This window comes from Mus pahari, chromosome 18, assembly GCF_900095145.1.
Source record: "Mus pahari chromosome 18, PAHARI_EIJ_v1.1, whole genome shotgun sequence".
Classification (NCBI taxonomy): Eukaryota; Metazoa; Chordata; class Mammalia; order Rodentia; family Muridae; genus Mus; species Mus pahari.
Window position 1 is genome coordinate 45,541,252 of NC_034607.1, and position 19,337 is coordinate 45,560,588.

General features: G+C 41.7%; 1 protein-coding gene across 5 annotated transcripts in view; it reads left to right on the top strand.

The window, feature by feature from the left end:
- Positions 1-18,049, top strand: part of Rmdn2 (regulator of microtubule dynamics 2) — a 64,431-nt gene extending 46,382 nt beyond the window's left edge. For 2 of the 5 annotated variants that reach the window (XM_029531484.1, XM_029531485.1), the window contains exons 9-13: positions 1,725-1,778; positions 1,868-1,948; positions 4,593-4,642; positions 15,090-15,112; positions 17,797-18,049. In XM_029531484.1, the coding sequence (XP_029387344.1) occupies positions 1,725-1,778; positions 1,868-1,948; positions 4,593-4,642; positions 15,090-15,112; positions 17,797-17,900 (312 nt within the window). In that variant the 3' untranslated portion in view covers positions 17,901-18,049. Of the gene's footprint in view, positions 1-1,724; positions 1,779-1,867; positions 1,949-4,592; positions 4,971-6,713; positions 7,128-15,089; positions 15,113-17,796 lie in introns of those variants that run through there. The other 3 variants (XM_029531486.1, XM_021218230.2, XM_021218231.2) reach the window with 3 other exon arrangements.
- The last annotated feature ends 1,288 nt before the right edge of the window (positions 18,050-19,337 follow it).

Below are 19,337 nucleotides of genomic sequence, written 5' to 3' on the forward strand. Positions count from 1 at the left end.
TTTGAAGGAGAGGATGAAGGAGAAGAACACACGAGTGGAGGTTATCCGGATGAGGTTTTCTCAGAGCTCAGAGAAGTAGGGAACATGGAAGCGGGGCAGTTGAACAATTAGTCTGCGTCATTCTTGGAGTGGCTCAAGATTCTTGCCAAATGAGGACTATTGAGCCGGAAGTGATTACAGAGGAGAAATACCTGGTCAGCACTGTGGGTGGCTCCCCTGACCCTTTTAACCTACAGGCTCAGTTGCACATCCAGACCTCTAGCCAGGGCTGAAATAACTGCTTCCTCTGATCTATTCCTCTGTCTGTACTCTCTTCCGTGCCAAGGCCATACATGTTCACCTGTCAGTCTTAGACTCTCCCACAGACATAGTCACACACATACACAAGTGTGCTCCTTGACAGTGAAAGTTGAGAACAAATTTAAAGGTCTAATGGAAAAGTACATAACTTAATGAGAGTATATCTGTACTTTGAAATACAGCTTTTAGGAACAATACAGTAGATCTACATATGCTAACATGAAGATTCATCTGTGACTCCAGGAAGGGAAAAAAGTATAGGAAAAAGAACATTGTGGTGTTATTTTTAAAAATAATAATTACTTCTGTTTCTGTATTCACTCATCTGACAGGATGAGTGTCGATGGTGGCACTCCTGGAGAACGTGATTGAAGCTGAGAGTAAAATATGAAAGGGGAAACTTGCCTTTTCTTTCTTTTTTTTTTTTTTTTTTTTTTTTTTTTTTTTTTTTTTTTTTTTTTTTTTAAAGATTTATTTATTTATTATATGTAAGTACACTGTAGCTGTCTTCAGACACTCCAGAAGAGGGAGTCAGATCTCGTTACGGATGGTTGTGAGCCACCATGTGGTTGCTGGGATTTGAACTCAGGACCTTCGGAAGAGCAATCAGGTGCTCTTACCTGCTGAGCCATCTCACCAGCCCCGAAACTTGCCTTTTCAAACTTTGTAAATAACTGAGTCTCTCAAGTTTTTTGTTTGTTTAAAGTCTTCCCTTAAGTTCTGCATCCCTTGGGGCTGGGGACTGGAGTCTGGATGGGAGCCTACATCCTAACCACGTCCGCAAAAGGTGGCTCAGAGGCAAAGGAGGACTGACTTGGGTCCTTAGAAGAGCTCTAGTTTAGTGCCCTATCTGTGCAGGAACTCTTTCTCCCAGAGATTAGGAGCTGTGTGTGAATGAGTAGAGGTGGGCACACTAATAGTGCCTTCTGCTTGGACCAACTCTCTTGTGGATCCAGTATTTCCTTTAAAAGCACTGCATGGGATGGACGTCAGGGGTTATTGAAGTCATGTGACTTGCCCATAAGCAACCAAGTCTTAATCTAGTAGAAAATGCTTGCTGTGCCCTACTCTTGTTTTCCTAAGCAGACGAGGAATGTGTAGGCCTTGTCTCAGGAGAGTGTGTTGCTGGTTGTTTTTGTTCTAAAGAAAAATGAGGGCAGATAGGACAATAAAAAGGAAGGCAATGACTCTGTATTAACTAATCTAGTGGATGCTTAGTGACTATAACGGAGATGGCAATACACTGTAATAGCTTTCTCCAAAGGCTGTTTCTATATGAAAGATATTCAAACATGGAACAAACAAGTCTTGGGGCAGTTTGATTACTAGGTCTGATTTGTTGAACTGTGTCCCTTTTCATTATGACTGGTGTTCTTATTATAACATAGCCCTGTGGTCCTCTTGTGTGCTTTCTCTTAATCCAGACTGAAGAATTGCAACCTGGTTATTCTGTGTCCAACTATTTGTATGCAGCCAAGGTAAGGCAGTGAACTGCTTAAAGATAACTCTGAGCGCATTGCAGGAAATATGGGTTGCCCTTAACATGAATGTTTCTTTTCATTTCTAGTGTTATGTTGATCTTGGGGAGTCTCAGGAGGCTTGGAAATTCTGTAACTTGGCACTGCTACTGCCTATTGTCACCAAAGAGGTAAGTCGAGGCAAGGAGAAAGTGTGGGGCACCCACCAGTGCGGAGGTGCAGTGATGAGCAACCAGAGTTTTCCTTATCCGTTAATACATGGATTTATTTTATTATTCCAGCTTTATTGGAGTATATTTAACAGACACATACATATATTTTTATACCTCTCTTTGACTACTTAAAGACACAGAAATCTTTAAGTGTGTAAGACAATTACCACAACCAAGTTAATGTGTACTTGCCTCACCACACACCACTCTTTTCATGGTTGAAACCACCAAAGAGTGCTCTCTTTCCTGTTTCGTGTTTGATGGAGAATTACTAACTATAGTCAGCATACGGAGCATTAGCTTTCCAGAACTTACTCATAAATGAAGCTTTTACCCTTTAATCACTTCAAGGGAATGGGCAGATACTGGTAATCACGGCTATTCTCTTCTCCTATGGTGAAATGTTCTTTTATAGTACAACTTCATCACTTGGATTTTGTGTGTCCATTAAAGTTTTAAAAGTTGTTCAGTCTCTGTAGAATAACTTGTCACTAGGAGATCACACAAACCTCTAAGGCAGACACAAATCATGAGCTATCACTTAGCACACCCTGCTGCCTACTGTGTATAAAACTGCAGGAAGAGACGGGGGAGATGTCTCAGTGGGTAAAGTACTGAGGGTACAACCAGGAGGACCTGGGTTCAGAGCCCCAGCACCACAGTCAACATAACGCTCAGCACTCCGTGCCTGGAATCCCAGCACTGGGCGAGGGGATGAGTGCGCTCAGGGCTTTCTAGCTCGCCATCTAGCCAGTGCAGCAAGTTCCAGGCACAGTGAGACACTGCCCCAAAATAAACAAGAATGATAGAGCAAGACACCCAAGATTAGCCTCTGACCCCCCCACACACGCACACACCAGACTTATGCACACAGATGACAAACATATATACATACATATAACAAACATATACATATATATACATATAACAAACATATACACATACACATATAACAAACATATACATACATTTAAAACAAATATATACAAATACATATATAAAACACACATGTACACATATTACAAACACCAATCCATGGATACACACATGCACACATATATTCACAAATAACAAATATACATGTACACATCTAACAAACACACACACATCTTACAAAGGAGAAAGTTCATCAGTCAGGAAAAAAAAACTAGGCAGACTGTCCAGTTAAAAACACATAACTATAGAACATTTCATCCTAAACGAAAAGAATACACCTTCTTCTCAGCAACTCACAGTACCTTCTCCAAAATTGACCATATAATTGGTCACAAAACAGGCCTCAACAGATAATAAGAGGATTGAAATAATCCCATGCATCCTATCAAATGGATGTTATGAAAATAATTTTATAAGAAAAAAAAGAACATGAGCAAGTCATCGCCATGTCTTTTTTATTTTTCTAGTCTTCATTTGTATTGTTAAATTGTTTTCTAAATTGTGTGTATGGTTAGAAACTCAGTTTCCTCTTAGTCAAGAATATAAGATAAAGTGATTTATACCTATAACCACCTGCTGCTGGAAGGTTTCTTCAGTCTGAAATAGATCCGGTTAGTGAGTTTGTAACTAGTTTATCCACGGCTACACTAACAGCAGCCAGGGTTGCAGTGAAGACTCTTCCTCTGTTTCCTGCCCTGCCTGTGACCCACCATAGCATCCTTCGCTTGTAGCTTCTTCACATTACAGTTACTTTGTAGCTGTGTCTATTGTCTCTCACCAGAGCATTCTAAACTTATCACACATCCAGTTGCTACAGAGACTGTCACCATTTGCTCCCTAAAGCCCAAATGAACGTGTATCAACATGTTTACCTTGCAAGAATCTGAAACTACAGTATTTTCATTATACATGTGAGCATCTCTTCACTTTAAGGAGCTAATCACAGATCCTAAGAAACCATTTTTAAAACAGAAAATAAAAGGCATTCCTATGTTTAAGGCAGCATACAATGATTGCTGAGTGAAATAATTACTTCATCAATAGCCTCACCGCTGTTTGCCTAAAGGCAGCGTTCAAGTTCAGCAGCCTGGCATGTACTGAAAAGACTCATGTGGAAGAGAAATTATAATACTTTGATTTGCTGTGAAAAAAGACACTAAATTTTCTTTTAAATTGTTATGTTTTCAGACAATAATCACTCATAGGAGAGTAATCTCAGTATAAATGACTTGATAAAGTCAATAATGAAATATATAATATTTAGGAAATATAATATGATGTACTTATAAATATACAATCTACGTATGTATGGCTCTTCCTGAGTAACCTCAGGTACCTTCAAATCCTGCAGCTTAGGCTATGGCTTCTTCACACCTCTTAGAAAGGGAGACAGCACTACTGCTAAGACACTGGTAGAACCAATGTGTCAGCCTGTGTAGGAGACTGTCCCCTCCTGGATCCCACTCCAGAGTTCATGGAGAAACAGCACCGTACATCAACTACATTCTCATACATCTGCATCCTGTGCGCTCCTAAGGAAAATACAGTCTGTTTGCGATAGCCTTTCTAGAAAAATACCTACATCCAAGACTAGTTAATTTCAAAGTTCATAGAGTACCAGTGTGAATGTGTGACATCTCATTGTACATTTGTATTTTCTTTATAGGACAAGGATGCACATAAAGAGGTGAAGAAAATAATCGGTTCTTTGAAGAGGTAAATAAAAGAACTTATTCTTCAGCAAATCCAATACAGTCTTCTAGAATTTAACAGACTGTACTTTTTTAATGCCTTTCTCCTTAATATAGAGATTATGTATTCTCACTTGATTTGAAGGTCTAGCCTTGCCTTCTAGGGCCACTGCACTATGAGACAAATCATGTTCTTTGGAGACAGTACTTACTCTAATGTTAGTATGTAATGATCGCTGGACATGTATACTTCATTTTATTCATGTCAATAAACTACAGACTTTAGAATGTTTGTGTAACCAATACTTAATGTAATAAAAATGCACCCTAGCGAATGTTATTGTTTCAATAGACTTTATAAAATGATTAATTCATGATGAAAATGTAAACAATGGGCAGAGTTGCTAGAAAAAGAAGAACAAGAGGAAAAGGCAGACCAATTAATCAGAGAAACGTGAATAGAGTTGCAGTAAAAAGACCCTTTCACTACCAAACTTGGAAGGTTTTTTTCTCTTTTTAGGACGTAGCTAATTTTAGCAGTATTACCATAAAATAAATGTGTTCATATGTTGATAGTGTGAGTGTTTTTGCTACAATCCTCTGGTTAAAATATATCTAAAGCCAAAAAAAATTATTAAGTCAAATCCTGCAGTGTCTCATCATAGAAATAATCCTAGAGAGAAAGCACAGGCGATTGATGTGAATTCCAACATTATGCCCAACAAGAAAACAGTCAATCATGCTAGAGTTCCACTATAGTAGAAATATTTTAATATTAAAAATATATATGCTCAGCATGGTGGCATATGCATAAATACCATCACTTGGGAACAGGAGGTGGTTTGATCATGGGTCCTAAGCCAGCCTGGGTTAAAAAACAAGAGCCTGTCTCAAAAAAATATATACACACATGTGTGATAGTATGATTATGGTATAACATGCTATGATATGATATGGTATGATTTGGGGAAAAGAAGGAAGATCATGAGTCCTACATGGACTAAATAGCAAGGCTTTTGTGGGGGTGGGATATATGGAAATGTTTGTGAACAAGAAAAAATGGTATATAGATGTAAACTCAGATGTGTGAAAACATGCCAGAAAATTATTAGTAGAAAATAAACTAAAATAATGAGTTTTATTTCTGTGACTATCTCTTTTATTTGCTGCTTTTCCAAATTTTTAGTAATAAACTAACACAATTTTTAAAAGTCAAGCTTTGTCATCAGTGATTGATAAAGATATCAGTAGTATCCTTCAACCATCCTAGAAATCAAAGGAAAATTTGAATCTTCGGTTTGCTCTCCCCAACACACACACACACACACACACACACACACACACACACACGAGGTGGAAACTTAAGGGTTCTTTGGAGAGTCAATTGAGTTGGATGGTGTATTGCTGGGGCAAACATGTGAAGGAGTGTTTTCCTGAAGTGGACACAGGTGAAAGACTGAGGCAGACTCATGAAGGAACATTTCACTGAAGGAGACACAGGAGAGAGGATGTTCTGCTAAAGCAAGCATGTGAATGGACACATGATGAAGGATTCTCTGCTAACAACACGCATGCATTGGTCCGCCTTACACTGTGTAGTTGGACTCCATGGACTCCAGCTGATCGGATGTACATGCCAAGGCAGGGCACGTGGTGGAGGACACATAATCTTTGGAGGGTATAAATAGGACTCAACGGAGTGATGGAGACAGAACTGGGCTTGCTTGTGGGTCTCGAGTCTTCACTGATCTTTGCTTCCCTGAGAAGCACAGCTGAGAACTTCTCCTGGTGTTCCTGCTGTCCCTCCTTGACTCAAGCCAAGGCTGAAGCCTGGCTGTCCCTGTTAGGTCACGTCACTAGGTCATGTCACTGCTGTTGCTAACCCAACTCTACTGAACTGGACTGCTGGTGTATCTGCTGCTGCTTGCTAACCTGTGATGGGACCAACCCGAGTGTCTATGGTTTTGGGTTTTTTTTGTTTTTTTTTTTTTTTGGAGGGGGGTTGTTCGTTTGTTTTTGTTATATTTTACCTTGCAACCGCTATTTTTTCCTGTACAGCCTACTAAATTACATATAGAATATTATATCCCCTCCAGGAAATTCCATACAACTTCTTCTGCATGAATGCTAATTTCCTGCGGTTGCTTCCCTCACCACTCAAGATACCTGACCTTGGAAAAAAAACAGAACATGGTCACCATGCGGGTGTTGAGGCCAGACTAACGGGACCCCTTCCACTTAAAGATGAAGTACACAGAGTCTGACTTTTCGGGAGACCTCATGTACAATGCTGGACAAAGGGAGCTCTAATCCAGAACTTGGAGTATCTCCCGAAGATACGAATCGAGACTGTATGTTACAATTTCTCAAAACACATGAGAGAAATAAACACAGTGTTCTGACATCTTAGTGCCTTTATGTCCCTTAGTTTGTGTTGTTAGCTCTCCTGCAGGACACATGGCCTTCACTGTAATAAAAATGGAGTCATGTCAGCTGGGCCCCCACCCTATAACACAAGTTCTTTATTTTGTAACGTGTTTGTACTTTTGAATTAGTTAAAGCTGAACAGGACCATCAATATATCTTCTATACCAAACTTTCCATTGTAAATACATAGCTTAAGCTCTGGTATAAGAGGAACATAGCGCCAGAGTATCCCACTGGCCAAGCCAGGCCTGGGATCCTGACCTTGACCTTGGAATCTCATGTACTCTCAAATCCACTTGGAGCCTAGGGCTGTTTCCCTGTCGTTACTGGAGTCCAGCATACCTAACAGAATGGGCGCTCTGAGAACAGTGACTTGCACGGTGATTAATCGTTACTCTCATGTTGTTTTTCCTGTATCAACTTATTTTGTACACCAACGGATCTCAACCTTCCTAACGCTGCAACCCCATTCCTCACCCCAACCGTGAAATTATCAGGTTGGGACTTCAGAACTGTAGTTTTGCTATGCTGTGAATTGTAACAATGTATCCGATCTACAATATATCTGATATGTGATCCCCAAGGGAGTCAGGACCCACAGGTTGAGAACCACTGTTACACACCAACCCTATGCGGAAAGGGCATTTGATTTTATCCTGTCTATATCATGGATGCCAGAATACAAGATATAAACTACCGTGTCCTGAAGAAAAGACCAGAAGCAGGGAATGCTCCAGGGTTCGTGTTGCCGTCTGAGCCACTGCATTCTCCTGTCCTGTAAATGGGGCAGAGAGGGAGATGGGTGGAAGTAGAGCAAAGAGCAAATGATAGGAAGTAGCAAGAAGACACTAAAATCGGAAGGAAGGGGAAAGAAGGGTGGGAGAGTAAGCAGAAAGTAAAGAAAGATACTTATTATATAAGCTGTGGGGTTGTTTCTAGTGTTTGATTGTAGATTTCTGACAACCTATTGCATAATCTTCTAAGTTAGATTTTTCTCATATGTTTACCTCTGCCCCCTCCCCTAGATAAGAGGAGAAGAGGATAAGGAAGCTTAGATTGAGCAACATGACCTATTTTGTCTTGGTGTATAGGAAGACCCTTGTTGTAGACTTTGTAGCTTATTAACTGTGATGAACAAGACTGGCTTCTTTTCCCAAGGCAAGGTAGACTTCAGTTATCTCCATGTTCTGTGATCTCAGCTCTTCCAGCATGTAGTTTGCTTTAGGTTCCTGTGGCCAAGTCACTAAGGATGATTTTTTTTTTAAATAGCCTTATTGAGATAGTATTAACCTACAAATAATTACATATATTTTGACACACATCCTTTGACAAATTTTGACATGTGTGTATGCCCATGAAGTCTCCAGCACAATCAAGAACATTTCTATAACCTCAAACTCTAGTCCACGCCCTTTAGTGTCTTTCCCATCTTCCTCTGCCACTTGTTCCCTGCTGCAGCCACACACAACTGCTGACCTACTTGCTGTTGCTGTAGACTGAGTCCTTGGGTAAAATACAGCTCAGAAGTAGAAAAGGAATGAACTGCTACATGTTACACCAATAGGTGGATCTCAAGATAATTATGCTTAAAGAAGTCAGAAAGAGATCCACTATGTGTGTTTACATAAAATTCTACAGTGTTCAATGTACAGCGACACCTTCTAGCGTAATGGAAGCCAGTCAGTGCAAAGGAAATCCCCTCCTGTCCCCTGTGTTGTTTGGCCTCGTCATTGCCACCTCTCTTCAGTTCTAGATTTCTATGTCTTACGACCAAAATGTATAGTCCTCAGTAATGAGCTCTTACCATCTAGCCATGGTGAATGGGCAGCGGCACCGGCCTCTGGGGCCTGAGTGGTCACTACAGGAGATGCCCCATGCCAACCACCAAGATTCACATTTAATAACTCATCTCTAGGAATAGCAATATCCTCCCACGTAGGTGTCCTTCCAAATGCCTTTTAAAAAATCATAACATAGACTTTTAGGGCTTTTCCTTCCTCTCTGAGTGTCTCGTATACCACAGTTTCCCACTTCCACTCAAGGAAAATAATTTTTAATTTCTGTGTCGATGTCTTCTTTAACATGGGAATTATGTGGAAGCTGTGTACCTGTCATCCCAAGCATCCGATCCTCTAGGCTGTGCAGGAAACCTCATGCTCACCCCATCCTCCTTGGCTCTCCATGCCTTCCTCCTGAAGCTTTTCCCTTGGGAGGGGAATGAAGCAAAGAATGACAGGCTGATACCAACATTGTGCTGTCTTTCCAGTGTTACCCACTGCTTCAAGGCCGGTTCGACTGTTACCACATGCTTCTGTCCCACCTGCCCTTCCAACAGATCTCCAGAATTGTCTCACTGTGCGTATGCTGTCTGCATACCAGACAGACTGGATTGGTCATCACTCAAAAGCTTTCCAGTACTCATCTGGCCGGCTGCTTGGTTTTATTCCCTGTGGGAATAAATGCCCCCATGACTGCCCATTGTAGTCAAAGTCTAGTTCCTCGATGAAAGGCCCTCATCAAAACCTCGTGACCTGTGTCATCAGATGTGATCTCACCCTCCTCAAATGCCAGAACACTTTCCTGTGTCTTCTTTCAGTCCAACCAACATCAGTGAGGCAAAACAGAAGTCCTGTCCTGTGTCACTTATCTTCACAGTGCCTATCCATGTCTGCTCACTTAATATTTGTGAAACCAAAAAAAAAAAAAAAAAAAGCCAGCATCCTAAAATGGAAGGTTGAGAGACAGGGGAGGGGCAGAGAGCAGGCATAGAGGGAAAAACAAAGGGGCAGGGGCATCTCGGATGCTAGCAAGCCAGAGGCTAAGCAAGGGACAGCAAGGCTGATGTGGTACGAAGGCCAGTTTCTAACATATTACATCAAATAATGTAGTGAAATTGCTTAGCCCCTGGGATAGGTTAGGAAAAGGATCATGGAACAAAAGTTAGACTAGATGATGACATACACCTAGTTCATTCAAGTAGGAAACAGGACCCAGGGGCCTGACTTCCAACACAGTTTTGGACAGCACTAAAATAAACCATCTTGAAGCCGTATATTCAACTTCTATTTCAAATGACTTTGGATTAATGTACTCGCAGGCGGGAGCGGGGGGTGGCTAACTCCATTTCCCTTCACTTTGTTTCTGCTTTTTAAAAATGAAAGCAGTTAAAAATAAAAGACAAAAAAAAATTCTTGAAATTTGTAGAATTGTTAACTTAGCCAAGACTGTAACAAGTGTCTCCCGTGGGAGAAGGAGGATCTGTAGAGGTGGTTCGCTGGAAAGGAAAACAGTAATTTAAGAGGAATTTTGAAAAAAGAGCTTGGTAGCCACCTGAGATAAATTCCTGGGAAGGTGCCTAATTCTTAGGGGGTTTGCTTGTCCCTGAGAGTAATGATTCCTCCATAAGATGTTCCTATTATACATTGTGTCCCTTTTTAAATTTGCATTAATGTGTACACATTTTCACTGCTACAGAACTGTAATTTATACTTCATAACATGCTTGAGATATGTTTTGTCTAATACTTGCAAATCCCAACCTGAACATGCCATGAACTGACCAGAGAAACTTAGGGACAAGGGGGAAGTTCATCTGAGCTCCCCAAAACTCTCTTGACTGGGCGTTGTTAGCACGCCATTTCTTCACACAGAACAACTTGCTTGTGTACAGTCATTCCACGTCGGCTCCTGACCTTCCTCCAGGTCACCGGGATGGAAGTGGTTTCAGAACGGAACCTTTTCAGGAAGCACAGGGCCTATGAGGAATGTAGTGACCATAAATAGCTACCCCTCTGTTTAAGGTCCTGTCCAAGAAAGAGCTGATGAACTGGGTCGTTTCCTAAAAGGACCATCCTATGAAGCACCACAGTGGCTCTGCCTGAGACTCACTCAATGTCTTGAATAGTGGTTTGGGGGACCAGCTGCATGCTGTGGACCAGTACCTAAAGGAGTTCTTTCAAGTGAAGGCTATATTTCTGATTTTTCTCAAAATACAAAAGCGATCTCGTTTTTTAGACTAAAGGTACTGAGCTGTAGATTACATATAAGAAAAATGCAGATAACTTACTTGTATATTTGTAAAGTTCCTTTTGCCCTTCCCCATTTAGGGCCCCATCCACTTTCATCCCAGCCCCATTTAATGGCTGATCTGCCTTCTGGTGCTTGGGCTCACAGTTTTCTAGCACTCCACAAAAGCGGAATCACACGTAGATTCCTAAACCCAGCTCTTTGGCTGAGCAGGTTTTGAAATTCATATATGACATACATGTAATTTTTAATTTCATTTCGGAGGCATCTCTAGCTTGAAGATAGCAAATTTGTTTCACCTGTGTGGGTTGACTTGAGGCTTGGAATTATGAAAAGCTGACTTGAATTTTCGTGCACAGGTCTCTCTGCAGATTTGTTTTTTGGTTGGTTGGTTGGTTGGTTTTTTTGCAGATGTGTTCTTGTTAAGAAGAAAAGCCTGGGAATGGTGGTGGTGTTTCTCATAACTAGTATGCATTAATATCGTAAAGTGTCACAAAGCTACTTTTCAAGCAGTTGTACCACTTCCTGGTTGCTGAGCATGCTCACCAGCTCCTGGTGTTCTCCGTCTTTAATTTTCCACCTCCAAGCAGGTGTGTCTCTGTGTCCTTTTGTAGACACATTTCTGGTCGTTGATGTTGAAAGCCTTCCCCTGTACCTTTAAGTATCTTCCTTAACTCTGTTATACTGACTAGTTCCATGTCACTAACTGATTAATTCAACTTTTAAAGTTGAGCTTGCCCTTATCCTTTTGAGAGATTCTGTCTAAGATAAAATTTGTTCTACATTTCGGAGCAGTCATTTCATGGCAACCCAAGATTTCATCCCTAGAACATTATGTGATTCCTCCCTTAACCGCCTGCCCTTGTTGACAGTGGAAAACAAACCTCATCTGGCCTGGGTCTGATCTCTGTGAAACAGTCAGCATATTATTTTAAGTTTTTCACTGCGCCAATTAACTTTAAAAGAACACACGTCTTGGTTCAATAAAAATGCATAAATCCAGATAAAAGAAATTTTTAATGAGATGTTTATCCCTCCAGCTCTTTTTCTTCTTTTGATGATGATGAAAAATATTGACGTTTGGTTACTTTTCAGAATCTCCTTGGGATGCTCTAGAAAGGGTCCAGCCAGGAAGCCATCACTGTGCTGGAGCTAGGCAGTGGGTCTTTATGAGCTCTGGGTGCCTCCCACCCTTTGCCTGCCCTGCCTGGAGATACATCACCTCCTTCCCATCACTGCCCAAAAGATCCTATTTCAGCCAGGATACTTGACTTGTGCTAGACACGATGCTTAGTGCTAAACTGCAAGGGTGGTGAGTTCTGGCAAACTTAGTTCTAGCATCTTTCTTGAAACTGTTCCAGATACAGGAAGCTAAGGCATGAAAATCAGACTATTTCAGGGAAGAACTATGGGTTTCCAATAATTGATTCTCAACAGACCTTCTACCAATCAATAAGATAACCAATAGCCATAAATTATCAAAAACCATTCAAGATCCCAAAAGATATCCTGTATTGTCAAAGGAAGATTAAATCATAGGTGATAGTTAAAATATTATTATATATTTTCTTCATTTACATTTCAAATGCTATCCTCTTTCCTAGTTTCCTCTTTGAAAATCCCCTATACCCTCTCCCCTTCCCCTGCTCCCCAAACCACCCACTCCCACTTCCTGGCCCTGGCATTCCCCTACACTGGGCATATAATCTTCGCAAGACCAAGGGCCTCTCTTCCCATTGATGGCCGACTAGGTCATCCTCTGCTACATATGCAGCTAGAGACACGAGCTCGGGGGGTACTGGTTAGTTCATATTGTTGTTCCTCCTATAGGGCTGCAGATCCCTTCAGCTCCTTGGGTACTTTCTCTAGCTCCTTCATTGGGAACCCTGTGTTCCATCCAATAGCTGACTGTGAGCATCCACTTCTGTATTTTCCAGGCACTGGCATAGCCTCACAGGAGACAGCTATATCATATCTAATATGGTGATATGCTATAATTCTATTAAAATTCTCTAAACTCACATCCTCCAAACTTCCTTTGATATTGTTTGCTTTGGTTTGATTTTTGGTTTTTGAGTGTTTATTTTGTTTTGGGGGGGTGCTTATTTTGTTGTTGTTTTTTGTTTGTTTGTTTGTTTTTGAGCCAAGGTCACACAGTTCAAGCTGGCCATAACTCAGAGTGCTCTTGTCTAGAACTCCTGAGTACTGCTTTTATAGATACATGCTACTATACTCAGCTTCCAAATGATTTTAATTTGCATTTTACTTATCATCATCATCATTATTACTATGCTTAAATGTAGATATGTGTATGCCACGGTGTGAGAGTGTGTGTGTGTGTGTGTGTGTGTGTGTGTGTGTGTGTATTTGTGTGTGTGTGTATGTGTGTGTGTGTGACAACTTTATGGAACTGGTTCTCTCTTTCCGGTTTCACAGGGATTCCAGGGATTAAACTTAAGTCTTTGGATTATGCAGTGTCAGAACATGGTCTAGGAACAGACTCATGTAAGGAGAATTCTGAGAGCTTGGGAGTACATTGCAAGAAAACAAGTCTTGTGAGCTCCATTTCTTCCAACCACAGACTTGTTCTGGCAATGTGTTTTCATGCTTCTCCCAGGAGTAGCAGACAGGAGTGAGTTTACCTCAAGTTATCATTATGGCTTACAGGTATTACTCAATTAAATGTTTAAACTGTCCTTTATATGCCTCTATGGAAAAGCATGCTTTTGCCATGTGCTGCTTGTTCTTGTGATTGTATACCTCTTGAACACAAGAGAGCTTTACCCATCTGACTCTACTTACCCTCTCAAAGTATAAATTGTCTGAGGTCCTGAATAAAGTTGGCTGCTCATTAGCTCTTCGTCTACCTCATTTATTGTCTCCATTCTCCCAGATCCAACCTTTGGAGTGGTGACAGTGCATCATAAGCCATCCCATCTCACTGGCCCTCTGTCTACTGATGTTAAATTTAAAACATTAACATTCCCTAATGCATTTAGATTTATGTATTTATAAGTTTCAAATATTAATGCCACACTAAAATGTTTATAAGAGAATATGCCCAAATATATGACATCTTATTAGGGGGGGCAGGAAGATAACACAATGGGGAAAGTGCTTGCTAAGCAAGCATGAGGAACTGAGTTCAAATCTCCAGGCCTCAGGTAGAAGTCCAAGCATGGCAGTTCACACCTAGGATCCTTGAGCTAGGGAGAAAGAGAAAAATTGCATCTCTGGGCTCTCTGCCTAGCTAGCCTGGAAGAGTTTAGGTTTGGTAGAGACCTTGCTTTAAGATACATGGGAAGCACGAGGAAGACCCCTAACGTTGGCCTCTGGCCTCCACATGCACGTGAACACTTACCCACACACACATCACACACACATACACACAAAGGAGCAAATAAAAGAGACAACATCTTCTAGGATAAGATAACCAGATTTTTGTTTTCAAAACTCTTCATGAGAAAATAGTTATTCACACCAGGCTTAAGAACCAAATGTTGACAAGCACTTACACTGAAGTCGGGGCAGCACAAGAGGGTACTGTCACGACTGTTATTAAACAATGTCCTAGAGAAATTTGCCCTAATGAGCAAAACAACTAATGAAGTTAAGGACAACATTATAGAGAACACAATAAACACCATTCTTATACTGGTAAATTTATATATGTGGAAAACCTGGAGGATTAACTACAAAACTATTTCCCACTATGAAAGGATTAATTAATCATGCAAAAAAAAAGTAGTAACCATCGCCAATAGACAGCAACTAACTAGAGGATAGCCTGGAGAATAAATGCTCATTTTCCATAACCTAAACAAAATCAAATACCTTGGAATAAATAATAAGCCAGCAGAAGCTCAAGGACCCCAAAGGTTTTAACAACCGGAAAGACACGCAACATTTTGATAAGATAGAGATTGTTCTAAAATCACCATATGCTCTTCATGTAGACTACTTGTGCTCTGTGCTTTCTATACAAGGACTGACCAAAACTTTCTTTGTTTTACATTCCAGGAGGAAAACTGACAAGAAGAATGGTAAGAACCACTGAAAATGTCAAGTAGAGGAATGTGGCGAGCTACAGAGACTAAAAAAATAAAAATAAAAGTGTAAAACTATAGTCCTCAATGACACACAGTGAATGGACAGATAAGTTGGCGAGATAGGATAAAAAAAATCCTGTCTCTGAATGTATATATTCGGATGCCATGCTAGTTAAATGTATGGTAAGAGTGACATGTAAAAGGATGTTTCAAAGAGTGAGGTAGTGATATAGCGTGTTCTAGCTCTCTTCTACCTCACACCAACCCTCAATCATTTTAAAGCAACTGGCTGAGGTCTTGTTTATTCAGGAAGAGTCGGTAGTGCCTCACACTTCCCCTATCACCACGATACTCCTAGGTCTACTGATGGGTAGTAGTTGTGTCTTCCTCGAAACATCCCAAGCACTCCTGTTTCATGACACAGCAACAATGACCTGTTATGAGCATGCACAAGACAGTAGCTGACCAACAGAGGAGACAGGTGCATATAGTAACTCTGAACACGGCAGCATAAAAATGTCAGCTAGGAAGAAGATGAAGACTTAAGAGAAATGAGGATGGAGGTGGGCGATGAGGAGATTAGCCTAGCTTGCCACACTCATGGAAACCTTGTAGGTATGGCTCGAACTGTGAACATGCCTGTGCTAGAGAACGATAGAGAGCTCATTGCAGAGATTCTCTGTGTATCATCAGAGAGGAATACATCATCCTTGAAGTAGCTCGACACTAGGGACCCACGAGCATGGTTCTACATGGTCTCCAGCAAGCCTTATGCCTGGTGCATCCAGCTCACAGGGTTTATGTGACATTTAAGTGAGTATACTTTTCAAGCCCGGTAGGTGCCCAAGAAGTGAGCCTTGTGGTGACAGGCACTCACTTTAGTCTACACTTTACTTCCACAGGAGCCCTGTGTGACTTGGACCAGACAGACCCAATAGTAGTTTCCATAGGTTCTGTCAATGAAAGTTAAGGCTGGGAGCCATAGACTGGGCAGCATCTCTGTGACGCCCTGTAACGCGAGCACAGGCGGAGGAAGCAGCTTTGCCTGTAAGCCTTCTGCTCTGTTTGCATTCATGTTAGCAGACAGTGATGACAGACACAGAGCTCCACCAGAACAGGAAGCAGTGAAGATGGACCCGGATATAGACCTCACACCGGAGCTCTGCTCTCCTGTGCTGACATGTGGAATATCGTGATTCTCAACCCCTCTGGGGGCTCAAAAGACTCTTTCACAGGGATAGCCTAAAACACAGAGATTGACATCATTATTCATACCAGTAGAAAAATTACAGTTATGAAGTATCAGCAAAAATAATTTTATGGTTGGGAGGGTCACCAAACATGAGTAATTGTATTTAAGGGTTGCAGCGTTGGGAAGGTTGGGAGCTACTGCATTAGCAGGTCTGGTAACACCACAGGAGACAAACTCTTAGGTTCCTGCTGGGGAAAATAGGGGCAGGCTGATCAGTACTGAGTCACCAATCGCAGGGTTCTCTGCTGAAGTCTACTGAGATAAGCAGCCCACTGAGAATGTTACTGAACTGATGGGTTCAAGGATAGCCAATCCTGCCTAGGAGATGCTGCTTGTCTATTTTGGGGTGGGGAGTAAGTAGGATCAAGAGCATAGAACATAAGAACATGTCTCCTTTATCACTAGAGTACATCAATCTAGAAATATGGGCTTTCGGGGAAAGGCAGCATGGCATAAGGGAGAAAGGAGCACATTGTACTAGAGCCTGACTCAAATCCAGACCGTGTACATGATGCCTGCAATGAACTTGGATAAGTGACTCTTAAGCTCTCTGAAAGAGGGGATCCAAATCTCCACCATGAAAGATTTTGTTAGAGGGATAAATAGGTATGCATAACATAATTGGCACCTTGAAATGGGTTAGATCTTCCCAGCATTTCTCCCAGGGGAACAGACATTCCTCTGGCTCCCTGGGCCATCCACAGGATGCCCCCACTTGCTTTCTATGTCCACACCCTGATTCCCTGCTAAAGTGACTCACATATAAGAACTTAGCAAAACACATTAACTGTTCCCCCAGATCCTGCTTGTTTAATAGATGTCTTCAGAAACAGTCAGCAACGGGCTCATGGCCCAGTGTCTCAGAAGGGCTTGGTAACACCACAGGGCCCCATGCAAGGCTCAGGAAAAGAGCTGTCAATCATCCCCCCCCCCCCTCTCTCTCTCTCTCTCTCTCTCTCTCTCTCTCTCTCTCTCTCACACACACACACACACACACACACACACACACACACACACACACACCAATGACCTGGGCTGCACACTCCCTAGCTGGTAAATTGATGTCAGTTTATCACAGAGTCTCAAAAACAGTTCAGAATTCTTAGTGTGAACTACCAGGCTTCCCGTCGGCTATGGGGAACCAGGAAAAATCTCAAGGAAGGAACTCCCCAAAGCACTTTGTACACTCTGGCTCTTTTAATCCCCATGGGCTGTGATCCCATTGTCCAGATGATTAAAAACAAATTGAGGTTAGACAAGTCACGCTAACTGCCAGAGCTAGAGACCACCAGAGCCAAGAGTCATGAGCTGAGAGTTTGGCATGAGCTGGTGAGAGAAAACTGTTGATGAGTGTGCAGTGCTTGGCAGAGTCTGTAAGCCTGGCAGAACCTGTGGAACCTGGCATTCTCTCTCTCTTTCCTCACAGGCCTGGCCCTCAGGACCCTCACCAGTACCCGCCTTCCCAATTTTCAACAACACTTAAGTCTCCTCATTTCTCCCTTCCCTTTCTCCCATTCTTTGCCCATCTAGACTTTGGGAGCCTCCATTTTAGCCCACAGAAGCTCTGAAACCTGGCCAGGGACGTTCCACTGACTCGCCTCTGCCTTGGACATTGGAGCCCTTGGAGGAGGCCAACCCAGGGTCTCCGAGACACAAGGGCTCCAGCCCAGAGCAGATTCTGCCCGATGTGACTCTTTCTGTGTACAATACTTGGACTTTGCTATCCTTAGGGTGTTTGGGGGTTTTCCCAACAATCTAATAAGCTGAGTGTTACTGATTTAGTTATCTTTGTGTTTAGGGGAGAGGGCCAAAGGGAAACTTGATCTTCATTGTGGAGTGAGGTCCTTTCTGGGAAACTCTGAAATGTCTCCTGTATGGTTCACGGCTCGTTACCTCTGTCTGCATCCCAACCGTTGGAGTTGCCTGTGCCTTTTAGCAAGTACCTCAGCACTGGGGACCAGGTTGCGCTCTTTTCTCTTCTGAGGTAGTCTGTATAGCCAAATGGAAAACATAGCTCTCCAATCTTTGCATCCAAAGCACCGGGAATAAAGTCTGCCACAGAGCAGGCACCAGGGAATCAGGGTAGAAGGTGGGCTGATTACAAAAAGCACGGATCACCAACATGGGCTTGGGACGGGCAGATGCTGGCGATAGGGAGATGCCTTGGTCTACTCAGACTTGATCATAGATTCCATAGCTGGGGGCCACGGTGTTACCTCTTAGCATCGCAGAACAATGATACCCCAAGAGTGAAGTTTCCCTCCTCTTGTCCATAGGTGTTCCAGCCCAGCAGGTCTCACTGGGCTGCTCATTTGACATAGGTCAGTTTTTTATTCATTTTTTTTGTTGCTATTACAGATCACCCACATTTTCACATTTAAGATAACAACTGTCATAGATGGATACATATCAACTATGGTTATGGTGTATGTTCATGGCATCCTATATATTTCTGTAATCTCTCTGACTATATTACTAATATTTTCTTACATGTTACCTAGTTTTCCATAAAGTTCCCTGTCAATTATGTCATAGTATAGAAGTAGCAAACAAAATCGAAGTCTTACTGTAGTATGAAAGTTGTATTCTGGTTGGTAGCTTTGACTGGTGACTTACAGACATTTGTATAGAAAAAGTTTGGTATAATACAGTCCCATTATAAAGCTCTGACTCATTCTGTAGATGAATGAAAATAAAGATGTAAATATTCAGTTTCATTCTTTCAAACAGTACAGTACATTTGTCAGTAATATCCATTTTGGCAAATGTTACGTTTACATAACTCTGCATGTTAATGGATTTGGAAGAAGAACCTAATACACATCTAAATCTACTTTTGAGAGAAAAGATACGTAATTGACAGTGCGTCGGCTTGGGAGATGCTTGTGCATTTACGTGATTGTAAGTATAATTACACTTACAGATAATTTGATTATTATCTCCATATATGCTTTTTTTAAAAAAAAT